At 45.7% G+C, this 15337-nt stretch overlaps 1 protein-coding gene across 1 annotated transcript in view; it reads left to right on the top strand.

The window, feature by feature from the left end:
• LOC109882740 (pleckstrin homology domain-containing family G member 4B-like) overlaps positions 1–14866 on the top strand; it is a 91388-nt gene extending 76522 nt beyond the window's left edge. The window contains 3 exon segments of the mRNA XM_031811860.1: positions 5518–5808; positions 6300–6556; positions 11600–14866. Coding sequence (XP_031667720.1) covers positions 5518–5808; positions 6300–6556; positions 11600–11605 — 554 coding nt within the window. The 3' untranslated portion in view covers positions 11606–14866.
• Positions 14867–15337: the final 471 nt, after the last annotated feature.

The following is a 15337-nucleotide window of genomic DNA, read 5'->3' as shown; positions in this document are numbered from 1 at the left end:
TACAATGTAACATCAACTCAAACACTAGACACAATGTAACATCAACTCAAACACTAGACACAATGTAACATCAACTCAAACACTAGACACAATGTAGCATCAACTCAAACACTAGACACAATGTAACATCAACTCAAACACTAGACACTAGACACAATGTAACATCAACTCAAACACTAGACACAATGTAACATCAACTCAAACACTAGACACTAGACACAATGTAACATCAACTCAAACACTAGACACAATGTAACATCAACTCAAACACTAGACACAATGTAGCATCAACTCAAACACTAGACACTAGACACAATGTAACATCAACTCAAACACTAGACACAATGTAACATCAACTCAAACACTAGACACTAGACACAATGTAACATCAACTCAAACACTAGACACTAGACACAATGTAACATCAACTCAAACACTAGACACAATGTAGCATCAACTCAAACACTAGACACAATGTAACATCAACTCAAACACTAGACACTAGACACAATGTAACATGAACTCAAACACTAGACACAATGTAGCATCAACTCAAACACTAGACACTAGGCACAATGTAACATCAACTCAAACACTAGACACAATGTAGCATCAACTCAAACACTAGACACAATGTAACATCAACTCAAACACTAGACACTAGACACAATGTAGCATCAACTCAAACACTAGACACTAGACACAATGTAGCATCAACTCAAACACTAGACACAATGTAGCATCAACTCAAACACTAGACACTAGACACAATGTAACATCAACTCAAACACTAGACACAATGTAACATCAACTCAAACACTAGACACAGTGTAACATCAACTCAAACACTAGACACAGTGTAACATCAACTCAAACACTAGACACAATGTAACATCAACTCAAACACTAGACACAATGTAACATCAACTCAAACACTAGACACAGTGTAACATCAACTCAAACACTAGACACAGTGTAACATCAACTCAAACACTAGACACAATGTAACATCAACTCAAACACTAGACACAGTGTAACATCAACTCAAACACTAGACACAGTGTAACATCAACTCAAACACTAGACACAGTGTAACATCAACTCAAACACTAGACACAGTGTAACATCAACTCAAACACTAGACACAGTGTAACATCAACTCAAACACTAGACACAATGTAGCATCAACTCAAACACTAGACACAATGTAGCATCAACTCAAACACTAGACACTAGACACAATGTAACATAAACTCAAACACTAGACACAATGTAGCATCAACTCAAACACTAGACACTAGACACAGTGTAACATCAACTCAAACACTAGACACAGTGTAACATCAACTCAAACACTAGACACAATGTAGCATCAACTCAAACACTAGACACAATGTAGCATCAACTCAAACACTAGACACAATGTAACATCAACTCAAACACTAGACACTAGATACAATGTAACATCAACTCAAACACTAGACACAATGTAACATCAACTCAAACACTAGACACTAGACACAATGTAGCATCAACTCAAACACTAGACACAATGTAGCATCAACTCAAACACTAGACACAATGTAACATCAACTCAAACACTAGACACTAGATACAATGTAACATCAACTCAAACACTAGACACAATGTAACATCAACTCAAACACTAGACACTAGACACAATGTAACATCAACTCAAACACTAGACACTAGACACAATGTAACATCAACTCAAACACTAGACACTAGATACAATGTAACATCAACTCAAACACTAGACACAATGTAACATCAACTCAAACACTAGACACTAGATACAATGTAACATCAACTCAAACACTAGACACAATGTAACATCAACTCAAACACTAGACACAATGTAGCATCAACTCAAACACTAGACACAATGTAACATCAACTCAAACACTAGACACTAGATACAATGTAACATCAACTCAAACACTAGACACAATGTAACATCAACTCAAACACTAGACACTAGATACAATGTAACATCAACTCAAACACTAGACACAATGTAGCATCAACTCAAACACTAGACACTAGATACAATGTAACATCAACTCAAACACTAGACACAATGTAACATCAACTCAAACACTAGACACAATGTAACATCAACTCAAACACTAGACACAATGTAGCATCAACTCAAACACTAGACACAATGTAACATCAACTCAAACACTAGACACTAGATACAATGTAACATCAACTCAAACACTAGACACAATGTAACATCAACTCAAACACTAGACACTAGACACAATGTAGCATCAACTCAAACACTAGACACTAGATACAATGTAACATCAACTCAAACACTAGACACAATGTAACATCAACTCAAACACTAGACACAATGTAACATCAACTCAAACACTAGACACAATGTAGCATCAACTCAAACACTAGACACAATGTAACATCAACTCAAACACTAGACACTAGATACAATGTAACATCAACTCAAACACTAGACACAATGTAACATCAACTCAAACACTAGACACTAGACACAATGTAGCATCAACTCAAACACTAGACACTAGATACAATGTAACATCAACTCAAACACTAGACACAATGTAGCATCAACTCAAACACTAGACACAATGTAACATCAACTCAAACACTAGACACTAGACACAATGTAGCATCAACTCAAACACTAGACACAATGTAGCATCAACTCAAACACTAGACACTAGACACAATGTAACATCAACTCAAACACTAGACACTAGACACAATGTAACATCAACTCAAACACTAGACACTAGACACTAGACACAATGTAACATCGACTCAAACACTAGACACTAGACACAATGTAGCATCAACTCAAACACTAGACACTAGACACAATGTAGCATCAACTCAAACACTAGACACAATGTAGCATCAACTCAAACACTAGACACAATGTAACATCAACTCAAACACTAGACACTAGACACAATGTAGCATCAACTCAAACACTAGACACTAGACACAATGTAGCATCAACTCAAACACTAGACACTAGACACAATGTAGCATCAACTCAAACACTAGACACTAGACACAATGTAGCATCAACTCAAACACTAGACACTAGACACAATGTAGCATCAACTCAAACACTAGACACTAGACACAATGTAGCATCAACTCAAACACTAGACACAATGTAACATCAACTCAAACACTAGACACTAGACACAATGTAGCATCAACTCAAACACTAGACACAATGTAACATCAACTCAAACACTAGACACAATGTAGCATCAACTCAAACACTAGACACAATGTAGCATCAACTCAAACACTAGACACTAGACACAGTGTAGCATCAACTCAAACACTAGACACTAGACACAGTGTAACATGTACAGCTCAGATAAGACAAACAAGAGGAAGAATAGGAACGTGCTCTGCATTACCCCATGCTAGACTGACTGTCTGAGTACTGTCCTCTCCTCTAACGTTACGTCACTGACAATGCTGTGTGTATACTCTTCAGAACTGTGTTCTGTGGTTGTCCTGGAGTGGCCTGATACCTCCTGTATTATGTGGTTGTCCCAGAGTAGCCTGATACCTCCTGTATTCTGTGGTTGTCCCAGAGTAGCCTGATACCTCCTGTATTCTGTGGCTGTCCCAGAGTAGCCTGATGCCTCCTGTATTCTGTGGTTGTCCCAGAGTAGCCTGATACCTCCTGTATTCTGTGGCTGTCCCAGAGTAGCCTGATACCTCCTGTATTATGTGGTTGTCCCAGAGTAGCCTGATACCTCCTGTATTCTGTGGTTGTCCCAGAGTAGCCTGATACCTCCTGTATTCTGTGGCTGTCCCAGAGTAGCCTGATACCTCCAGTATTCTGTGGTTGTCCCGGAGTAGCCTGATACCTCCTTTATTCTGTGGTTGTCCCGGAGTAGCCTGAAACCTCCTGTATTCTGTGGTTGTCCCGGAGTAGCCTGAAACCTCCTGTATTCTGTTGTTGTCCCGGAGTAGCCTGAGACCTCCTGTATTCTGTAGTTGTCCCGGAGTAGCCTGAGACCTCCTGTATTCTGTAGTTGTCCCGGAATTGCCTGATACCTCCTGTGTTCTGTGGTTGTCCCGGAGTAGCCTGATACCTCCTGTATTCTGTCACTGTCCCGGAGTAGCCTGATACCTCCTGTATTATGTGGTTGTCCCAGAGTAGCCTGATACCTCCTGTATTCTGTGGTTGTCCCAGAGTAGCCTGATACCTCCTGTATTCTGTGGCTGTCCCAGAGTAGCCTGATACCTCCTGTATTCTGTGGTTGTCCCGGAGTAGCCTGATACCTCCTTTATTCTGTGGTTGTCCTGGAGTAGCCTGATACCTCCTGTATTCTGTCATTGTCCCAGAGTAGCCTGAAACCTCCTGTATTCTGTTGTTGTCCCGGAGTAGCCTGATACCTCCTGTATTCTGTGGTTGTCCCGGAGTAGCCTGATACCTCCTGTATTCTGTAGTTGTCCCGGAATTGCCTGATACCTCCTGTGTTCTGTCGTTGTCCCAGAGTAGCCTGACACCTCCTGTATTCTATGGTTGTCCCGGAGTGGCCTGATACCTCCTGTATTCTGTGGTTGTCCCAGAGTAGCCTGATACCTCCTGTATTCTGTGGCTGTCCCAGAGTAGCCTGATACCTCCTGTATTATGTGGTTGTCCCAGAGTAGCCTGATACCTCCTGTATTCTGTGGTTGTCCCAGAGTAGCCTGATACCTCCTGTATTCTGTGGCTGTCCCAGAGTAGCCTGATACCTCCTGTATTCTGTGGTTGTCCCAGAGTAGCCTGATACCTCCTGTATTCTGTGGCTGTCCCAGAGTAGCCTGATACCTCCTGTATTCTGTGGTTGTCCCGGAGTAGCCTGATACCTCCTTTATTCTGTGGTTGTCCCGGAGTAGCCTGATACCTCCTGTATTCTGTGGTTGTCCCGGAGTAGCCTGATACCTCCTGTATTCTGTCATTGTCCCAGAGTAGCCTGAAACCTCCTGTATTCTGTTGTTGTCCCGGAGTAGCCTGAGACCTCCTGTATTCTGTGGTTGTCCCGGAGTAGCCTGATACCTCCTGTATTCTGTAGTTGTCCCGGAATTGCCTGATACCTCCTGTGTTCTGTCGTTGTCCCAGAGTAGCCTGATACCTCCTGTATTCTGTGGTTGTCCCGGAGTGGCCTGATACCTCCTTTATTCTGTGGTTGTCCCGGAGTAGCCTGATACCTCCTGTATTCTGTGGTTGTCCTGGAGTAGCCTGATACCCCCTGTATTCTGTCACTGTCCCAGAGTAGCCTGATACCTCCTGTATTCTGTCATTGTCCCAGAGTAGCCTGAAACCTCCTGTATTCTGTGGTTGTCCCGGAGTGGCCTGATACTTCCTGTATTCTGTGGTTGTCCCGGAGTAGCCTGAGACCTCCTTCCATGGAGACATGATCCATAGATAGAAATGTGTACAGTGAAATGTTCATGTTCTCTACCCAATCTTTCCCTCTCTCCCTCCAGAGTCCAGGACCAGGGCGTCCATCGCGGTGTCCTCCTTCGACCACTCCACGCCCTTTAAGCGGCCTCACTCCACCATCTCCAACAGTAGCACCTCCTCTTCCTCCTCCCAGTCCTCTTCCTCACTGCTGGGCTCCCTCAACCTGCACCTGTACCCCTCGCCTGCTCACCAGCACCCCCACGCCCTCCAGCACCCCTACCCTCTGGGCAGCGTACCCTCCTTCAGCCACTGGCCCTACGACTGCATTGAGGAGGACGAGCTGGAGCAGGATACGGGCAGCCAGCCTTCTATGAGTGAGTGACAGACAGCCTTCTGTGAGTGAGTGAGTGAGTGAGTGAGTGAGTGAGTGAGTGAGTGAGTGAGTGAGTGAGTGAGTGAGTGAGTGAGTGAGTGAGTGAGTGACAGCCAGCCTTCTATGAGTGAGTGAGTGACAGGCAGGCAGCCTTCTATGAGTGAGTGAGTGAGTGAGTGACTGACTGAGTGAGTGACAGGCAGGCCCTAACAGGTATCCATGTCTGAATCCCAAATGGCACCCTCTTCTCTATTTAGTGCACTACATTTAACCAGAGCCCTATAAGTCTTGGTGAACCGTAGTGCACTATATAGGGAATAGGGAGCCATCTGGTATGCATCCCATGTCCTCGTCTTAAAGTGTCTTACTGTCCCTATCACATTACTAAGGATGTCTAATTCCTCTTTGAAACTGTGGTCCTGTTCCTCTCTGTCCCCCTGAAAGTCTCCCTAAACTAAAGGACTATTGTATCTTCTGTGTGTTGTCCAACAGTCACAGAGAGCTCTGGGGAGACATCGTCCCAGTCTACCTCCAGTGACAGTGTGACGGGGCTGAGCAGCCTCTCCCTCCCCATCCCAGGCCACGGCCGCCCCAACATCATCATCGACGCCTTACCCAGCAACTCCACTTCCTCCTTCCTGTGTTCGTCCACGCCTCCCGGCTCCTCCCACCCTCAGATGGCCCCTCCCCCAGCCCTGTTCCCTAAGGACCAGGTCCTCCAAACCCAGGGCAGCACCTTCATCACAGCAGTGAGTAGAATGGTGGTTTTTACACATAATAGTGACATTGTGTAGATGAGTTTAAAGTAGCTAACAGACCTGGGTTCAAATACTATATGAAATCATTTCAAATAGTTAATCTGTGCTTGATTGATCTTGCTTAATCTGTGCTTGATTGATCTTGCTTGGTTTAATGGATTATTAGAATAGTCCCAAGCACTTCAGGCAGACTAGACTAAACGCTCATGTCATTAAAAGATTTCAAATAGTATTTGAACCCAGGTCTGGTGGGTCGGTAAAAGATCTCTGTTCTTGCGCTGATTGCTGAATACTCTCTGTTGAAGTGAAGTATCTTCTGAAGGTTTTTATACACTAGGACATGAAGGATTCTGTTTATTCAGGGGTTTCCTAACCCACCCACTGTCATCCAACATCATCCTGTCCAATCAGGTTTCCTAACCCACCCACTGTCATCCAACATCATCCTGTCCAATCAGGTTTCCTAACCCACCCACTGTCATCCAACATCATCCTGTCCAATCAGGTTCCCTAACCTACCCACTGTCATCCAACATCATCCTGTCCAATCAGGTTTCCTATCCCACCCACTGTCATCCAACATCATCCTGTCCAATCAGGTTTCCTAACCCACCCACTGTCATCCAACATCATCCTGTCCAATCAGGTTCCCTAACCTACCCACTGTCATCCAACATCATCCTGTCCAATCAGGTTTCCTAACCCACCCACTGTCATCCAACATCATCCTGTCCAATCAGGTTTCCTAACCCACCCACTGTCATCCAACATCATCCTGTCCAATCAGGTTTCCTATCCCACCCACTGTCATCCAACATCATCCTGTCCAATCAGGTTTCCTAACCCACCCACTGTCATCCAACATCATCCTGTCCAATCAGGTTTCCTAACCCACCCACTGTCATCCAACATCATCCTGTCCATTTAGGTTTCCTATCCCACCCACTGTCATCCAACATCATCCTGTCCAATCAGGTTTCCTAACCCACCCACTGTCATCCAACATCATCCTGTCCAATCAGGTTTCCTAACCCACCCACTGTCATCCAACATCATCCTGTCCAATCAGGTTTCCTAACCCACCCATTGTCATCCAACATCATCCTGTCCAATCAGGTTTCCTAACCCACCCACTGTCATCCATCATCATCCTGTCCAATCAGGTTTCCTATCCTACCCACTGTCATCCATCATCATCCTGTCCAATCAGGTTTCCTAACCCACCCACTGTCATCCATCATCATCCTGTCCAATCAGGTTTCCTAACCCACCCACTGTCATCCAACATCATCCTGTCCAATCAGGTTTCCTAAACCACCCACTGTCATCCAACATCATCCTGTCCAATCAGGTTTCCTAACCCACCCACTGTCATCCATCATCATCCTGTCCAATCAGGTTTCCTATCCCACCCACTGTCATCCAACATCATCCTGTCCAATCAGGTTTCCTAACCCACCCACTGTCATCCATCATCATCCTGTCCAGTCAGGTTTCCTAACCCACCCACTGTCATCCATCATCATCCTGTCCAATCAGGTTTCCTATCCCACCCACTGTCATCCAACATCATCCTGTCCAATCAGGTTTCCTAACCCACCCACTGTCATCCAACATCATCCTGTCCAATCAGGTTTCCTATCCCACCCACTGTCATCCAACATCATCCTGTCCAATCAGGTTTCCTATCCCACCCACTGTCATCCAACATCATCCTGTCCAATCAGGTTTCCTAACCCACCCACTGTCATCCAACATCATCCTGTCCAATCAGGTTTCCTAACCCACCCACTGTCATCCAACATCATCCTGTCCATTCAGGTTTCCTATCCCACCCACTGTCATCCAACATCATCCTGTCCAATCAGGTTTCCTAACCCACCCACTGTCATCCAACATCATCCTGTCCAATCAGGTTTCCTAACCCACCCACTGTCATCCAACATCATCCTGTCCAATCAGGTTTCCTAACCCACCCATTGTCATCCAACATCATCCTGTCCAATCAGGTTTCCTAACCCACCCACTGTCATCCAACATCATCCTGTCCAATCAGGTTTCCTAACCCACCCACTGTCATCCAACATCATCCTGTCCAATCAGGTTTCCTAACCCACCCATTGTCATCCAACATCATCCTGTCCAATCAGGTTTCCTAACCCACCCACTGTCATCCAACATCATCCTGTCCAATCAGGTTTCCTAACCCACCCACTGTCATCCAACATCATCCTGTCCAATCAGGTTTCCTAACCCACCCACTGTCATCCAACATCATCCTGTCCAATCAGGTTTCCTAACCCACCCACTGTCATCCATCATCATCCTGTCCAATCAGGTTTCCTATCCCACCCACTGTCATCCAACATCATCCTGTCCAATCAGGTTTCCTAACCCACCCACTGTCATCCAACATCATCCTGTCCAATCAGGTTTCCTATCCCACCCACTGTCATCCAACATCATCCTGTCCAATCAGGTTTCCTAACCCACCCACTGTCATCCAACATCATCCTGTCCAATCAGGTTTCCTAACCCACCCACTGTCATCCAACATCATCCTGTCCATTCAGGTTTCCTATCCCACCCACTGTCATCCAACATCATCCTGTCCAATCAGGTTTCCTAACCCACCCACTGTCATCCAACATCATCCTGTCCAATCAGGTTTCCTAACCCACCCACTGTCATCCAACATCATCCTGTCCAATCAGGTTTCCTAACCCACCCATTGTCATCCAACATCATCCTGTCCAATCAGGTTTCCTAACCCACCCACTGTCATCCAACATCATCCTGTCCAATCAGGTTTCCTAACCCACCCACTGTCATCCAACATCATCCTGTCCAATCAGGCTTCCTAACCCACCCACTGTCATCCAACATCATCCTGTCCAATCAGGTTTCCTAACCCACCCACTGTCATCCATCATCATCCTGTCCAATCAGGTTTCCTATCCCACCCACTGTCATCCAACATCATCCTGTCCAATCAGGTTTCCTAACCCACCCACTGTCATCCATCATCATCCTGTCCAGTCAGGTTTCCTAACCCACCCACTGTCATCCATCATCATCCTGTCCAATCAGGTTTCCTATCCCACCCACTGTCATCCAACATCATCCTGTCCAATCAGGTTTCCTAACCCACCCACTGTCATCCAACATCATCCTGTCCAATCAGTCATGTCATTCCAGTGGAGTGAAGAGTGAACATTGCAGCCATTGTCTCTCCCTGGTTTCTCTCTCACCAGCATTTTGTGTGTTGTTTTGTTTTTGCCAGAGCAAGACCTCTCATATTACAATAGGCCTCTCTACAGTGGTCTGACCCACAGAGCAAGAGAGAGAGGGCTGTTTAGCTCAGTAAGTAATTGGGTCTGGCCAGAGTGAACGTGGTCTGTGTCGTGGTGTTCTGTTTGGTTCACAGCCTCATTAACAACTGTGGGGATCTCCCTCTGTCCGTACCATAAATACAAATCTGTGTGCAAACATGCTTTGTGTGTGTGTGTGTGTGTGTGTGTGTGTGTGTGTGTGTGTGTGTGTGTGTGTGTGTGTGTGTGTGTGTGTGTGTGTGTGTGTGTGTGTGTGTGTGTGTGTGTGTGTGTGTGTGTGGATGCATGGCAGTGTCCTGCTAGGGTTAAATGACTGCTGTGTTGGTCCAGGAGTTTGACCTGACCATGAGACCTGACCAGTTCACACTCCGTGTCCTAGTGATGGATGATTTGTTGTGTCAAGCTTTTGGGTTCTCTGGTCTGTCTCTGGTCTCTGGTCTCATGTCTCAGGTCTAATGTCTCAGGTCTCATGTCTCAGGTCTCAGGTCTCATGTCTCAGGTCTCAGGTCTCAGGTCTCAGGTCTCATGTCTCAGGTCTCAGGTCTCAGGTCTCATGTCTCATGTCTCATGTCTCATGTCTCAGGTCTCATGTCTCAGGTCTCATGTCTCAGGTCTCATGTCTCAGGTCTCAGGTCTCATGTCTCAGGTCTCAGGTCTCATGTCTCATGTCTCAGGTCTCATGTCTCAGGTCTCAGGTCTCAGGTCTCATGTCTCTGGTCTCTGGTCTCAGGTCTCATGTCTCTGGTCTCTGGTCTCTGGTCTCTGGTCTCAGGTCTCATGTCTCTGGTCTCAGGTCTCATGTCTCTGGTCTCTGGTCTCATGTCTCATGTCTCATGCTCCTCTGTGTCCTTCTGCCATGTGTGCTATAGCATGTTACATAGCTGTATGTTTGTTCTGCTTTTGTTGGCGTTGTTGATGCACGGTCATTATGTTAAAAGGTTCACTTGTTGTTCATACCTCAGCTCAGCAGCTAGGGGGCAGCAGATAATTAGTGATCGGTTCACTTGTTGTTCATCCCTCAGCTCTGCAGCTAGGGGGCAGCAGATAATTAGTGATCGGTTCACTTGTTGTTCATCCCTCAGCTCAGCAGCTAGGGGGCAGCAGATAATTAGTGATCGGTTCTCTTGTTGTTCATCCCTCAGCTCAGCAGCTAGGGGGCAGCAGATAATTAGTGATCGGTTCACTTGTTGTTCATCCCTCAGCTCAGCAGCTAGGGGGCAGCAGATAATTAGTGATCGGTTCACTTGTTGTTCATCCCTCAGCTCAGCAGCTAGGGGGCAGCAGATAATTAGTGATCGGTTCACTTGTTGTTCATCCCTCAGCTCAGCAGCTAGGGGGCAGCAGATAATTAGTGATCGGTTCACTTGTTGTTCATCCCTCAGCTCAGCAGCTAGGGGGCAGCAGATAATTAGTGATCGGTTCACTTGTTGTTCATCCCTCAGCTCAGCAGCTAGGGGGCAGCAGATCATTGGTGCAGAAATCTGTTATAATAAAACGTTATGACAGTACTACATTGTAATCATCTACTCTTATAAGACGTCAAAGGAGCCTAATCAATAGATTTACAGTCTAGATGTTAGACAGTCATGTTAAATCAACCTTTCTCTAGCTCAGTAGTAACCAGTTGGGGTTGGACATTTACAATGTTTGACAGTTTGTAAATCCTTTTTGTTAACCCTGTCAATGTGTCTTCCTCTTCTAGCTGTGATGCCACTGCACTGAGAACTGGTGTTACGGAGGATCAGTAAGGACTTGAGTGAGGAAGCTATCCTGTTAAGCATGCTCAGTGACGCCTGTAACACTGGGCACTCTACTGTGTCTCTACTGAACTCTACTGTGTCTCTACTGGACTCTACTGGTCTCTACTGGACTCTACTGGTCTCTACTGGATTCTACTGTGTCTCTACTTGTCTCTACTGCGTATCCACTGGACTCTACTGGACTCTACTGTGTATCTACTGGACTACTGGTCTCCACTCTGTCTCCACTGGACTCCACTGGTCTCTACTGGACTCTACTGTGTATCTACTGGACTACTGTGTCTCTACTGGTCTCTACTGGACTCTACTGGTCTCCACTGGTCTCTACTGGACTCTACTGGACTCTTGACTGGACTCTTGACTGGTCTCTACTGGACTCTACTGGTCTCTACTGGACTCTACTGTCTCTACTGTCTCTACTGGACTCTTGACTGGACTCTACTGGATTCTGAAAACAACAGACACATAACAGACCACTATGACAATAGACACATAACAAACCACTCTGACAACAGACACACAACAGACCACTCTGACAAAATACCACTCTGACAACAGACACACAACAGACCTCTCTGACAACAGACACATACCAGACCACTCTGACAACAGACCACTCTGACAACAGACACACAACAGACCACTCTGACAGAAGACACACAACAGACCACTCTGACAGCAGACACACAACAGACCACTCTGACAACAGACACACAACAGACCACTCTGACAACAGACACACAACAGACCACTCTGACAACAGACACATAACAGACCACTCTGGCAACAGACACACAACAGACCACTCTGACAACAACAGACCACTCTGACAACAGACACACAACAGACCACTCTGACAACAACCGACCACTCTGACAACAACAGACCACTCTGACAACAGACACACAACAGACCACTCTGACAACAACCGACCACTCTGACAACAACAGACCACTCTGACAACAACAGACCACTCTGACAACAACAGACCACTCTGACAACAACAGACCACTCTGACAACAACAGACCACTCTGACAACAACAGACCACTCTGACAACAACAGACCACTCTGACAACAACAGACCACTCTGACAACAACAGACCACTCTGACAACAACAGACCACTCTGACAACAACAGACACTCGCCTTTGAGACCGATGGCCTTTGGCATTTCATAAGGATGTATTGAAAATTTAACATTGCTATGTATGCAGTACTTAAAGAAATAGTTTCACCAATGCTGGTACGTGGCGTTCTGACTGTATATGTGTTTTAATGAACTAGATATGTATCACTGTTTATAATGTAGAAGCTTTGTTTTATTATGTTTTATTCAAGGAAGCAAACAGATGGAAAGTATTCAGCAGACAGCCAGACAGACGCTAGTGGGGATTCACTACCAGCTATTCAGCAGACAGCCAGACAGACGCTAGTGGGGATTCACTACCAGCTATTCAGCAGACAGCCAGACAGACGCTAGTGGGGATTCACTACCAGCTATTCAGCAGACAGCCAGACAGACGCTAGTGGGGATTCACTACCAGCTATTCAGCAGACAGCCAGACAGACGCTAGTGGGGATTCACTACCAGCTATTCAGCAGACAGCCAGACAGACGCTAGTGGGGATTCACTACCAGCTATTCAGCAGACAGCCAGACAGACGCTAGTGGGGATTCACTACCAGCTATTCAGCAGACAGCCAGACAGACGCTAGTGGGGATTCACTACCAGCTATTCAGCAGACAGCCAGACAGACGCTAGTGGGGATTCACTACCAGCTATTCAGCAGACAGCCAGACAGACGCTAGTGGGGATTCACTACCAGCTATTCAGCAGACAGCCAGACAGACGCTAGTGGGGATTCACTACCAGCTATTCAGCAGACAGCCAGACAGACGCTAGTGGGGATTCACTACCAGCTATTCAGCAGACAGCCAGACAGACGCTAGTGGGGATTCACTACCAGCTATTCAGCAGACAGCCAGACAGACGCTAGTGGGGATTCACTACCAGCTATTCAGCAGACAGCCAGACAGACGCTAGTGGGGATTCACTACCAGCTATTCAGCAGACAGCCAGACAGACGCTAGTGGGGATTCACTACCAGCTATTCAGCAGACAGCCAGACAGACGCTAGTGGGGATTCACTACCAGCTATTCAGCAGACAGCCAGACAGACGCTAGTGGGGATTCACTACCAGCTATTCAGAAGACAGCCAGACAGATGCTAGTGGGGATTCACTACCAGCTATTCAGCAGACAGCCAGACAGACGCTAGTGGAGATTCACTACCAGCTATTCTGTTAATTAACACCTCCATCACACCGACAGTATCATTGCATTTTGGTCCACCAGAACTACATTCATTTCCAATGAAAAGCTGCGTTTGTCCTGCAGCATTGCCTTGCCGAGGCAGTTGCAGTGTGTTCTGTGTGGTGCGTTGGATTTATAGAACTTAATCAAACTGTATGTGTAGTCGGCTTGACAGAAACGGTAGCCGAAAGGTGAATGTTGAACTTTTGTTACACACATATCCAGATGATGCTGCGTAACATTTTGCGCAATGACTCTGTCGGTGTGACCGAGGCGTCAGAACAAGTGACATTTCCCTGTCTCTCTGGCTGTTCTTATCGTTACCAGGACTATGTGTCTCTCTGGCTGTTCTTATCGTTACCAGTACTATGTGTCTGTCTGGCTGTTCTTATCGTTACCAGTACTATGTGTCTCTCTGGCTGTTCTTATCGTTACCAGGACTATGTGTCTCTCTGGCTGTTCTTATCGTTACCAGGACTATGTGTCTCTCTGGCTGTTCTTATCGTTACCAGTACTATGTGTCTCTCTGGCTGTTCTTATCGTTACCAGTACTATGTGTCTGTCTGGCTGTTCTTATCGTTACCAGTACTATGTGTCTCTCTGGCTGTTCTTATCGTTACCAGTACTATGTGTCTGTCTGGCTGTTCTTATCGTTACCAGGACTATGTGTCTCTCTGGCTGTTCTTATCGTTACCAGTACTATGTGTCTCTCTGGCTGTTCTTATCGTTACCAGTACTATGTGTCTCTCTGGCTGTTCTTATCGTTACCAGTACTATGTGTCTCTCTGGCTGTTCTTATCGTTACCAGTACTATGTGTCTCTCTGGCTGTTCTTATCGTTACCAGTACTATGTGTCTCTCTGTACAGAGTATTAAACAGGATATTGAAAAGCTCTTTGATGTTTAGCACCACAGCTACATCTGACATGATATTACTTCAGCTTTTTCTCAATGCCTAATATGGAAATGATTTTTACTCAAACAACAATTACAGTGTTTGAAGCGAGCAAGACAAAGCACTCTCTCTGGATACCAGTCTGTTAGATGACCACATGTGAGCAGTTGAAAACAACAACAACATAGGGGGCTTTGTTTGGAAAATGTCTCTGTTTCAAACTGTCAACTGGTAGGCTTAAGCTATGTACTGATGCTGTCAGCCTTTACAGTTAGCGCCTAAAGCTACTGCTAGATACAGACACACTCTTATCATTAACCACAACCAGACCCCTGCAAACACACACTGAGATAGATAGAGTCACACAGGAAGAACTCACACTGGTTGAAATAGGGAACAACGAACCAATGAGGAGGCAACGCTAATGAAGAATGGTTGCCTCGACACCTCCGAGAACACAATATGTCCGT

This window comes from Oncorhynchus kisutch, unplaced genomic scaffold (assembly GCF_002021735.2).
Source record: "Oncorhynchus kisutch isolate 150728-3 unplaced genomic scaffold, Okis_V2 Okis02a-Okis13b_hom, whole genome shotgun sequence".
NCBI lineage: Eukaryota > Metazoa > Chordata > Actinopteri > Salmoniformes > Salmonidae > Oncorhynchus > Oncorhynchus kisutch.
Note: the sequence above shows the minus strand (reverse complement) of the source record. Positions and strands in the feature narration are given on the sequence as shown.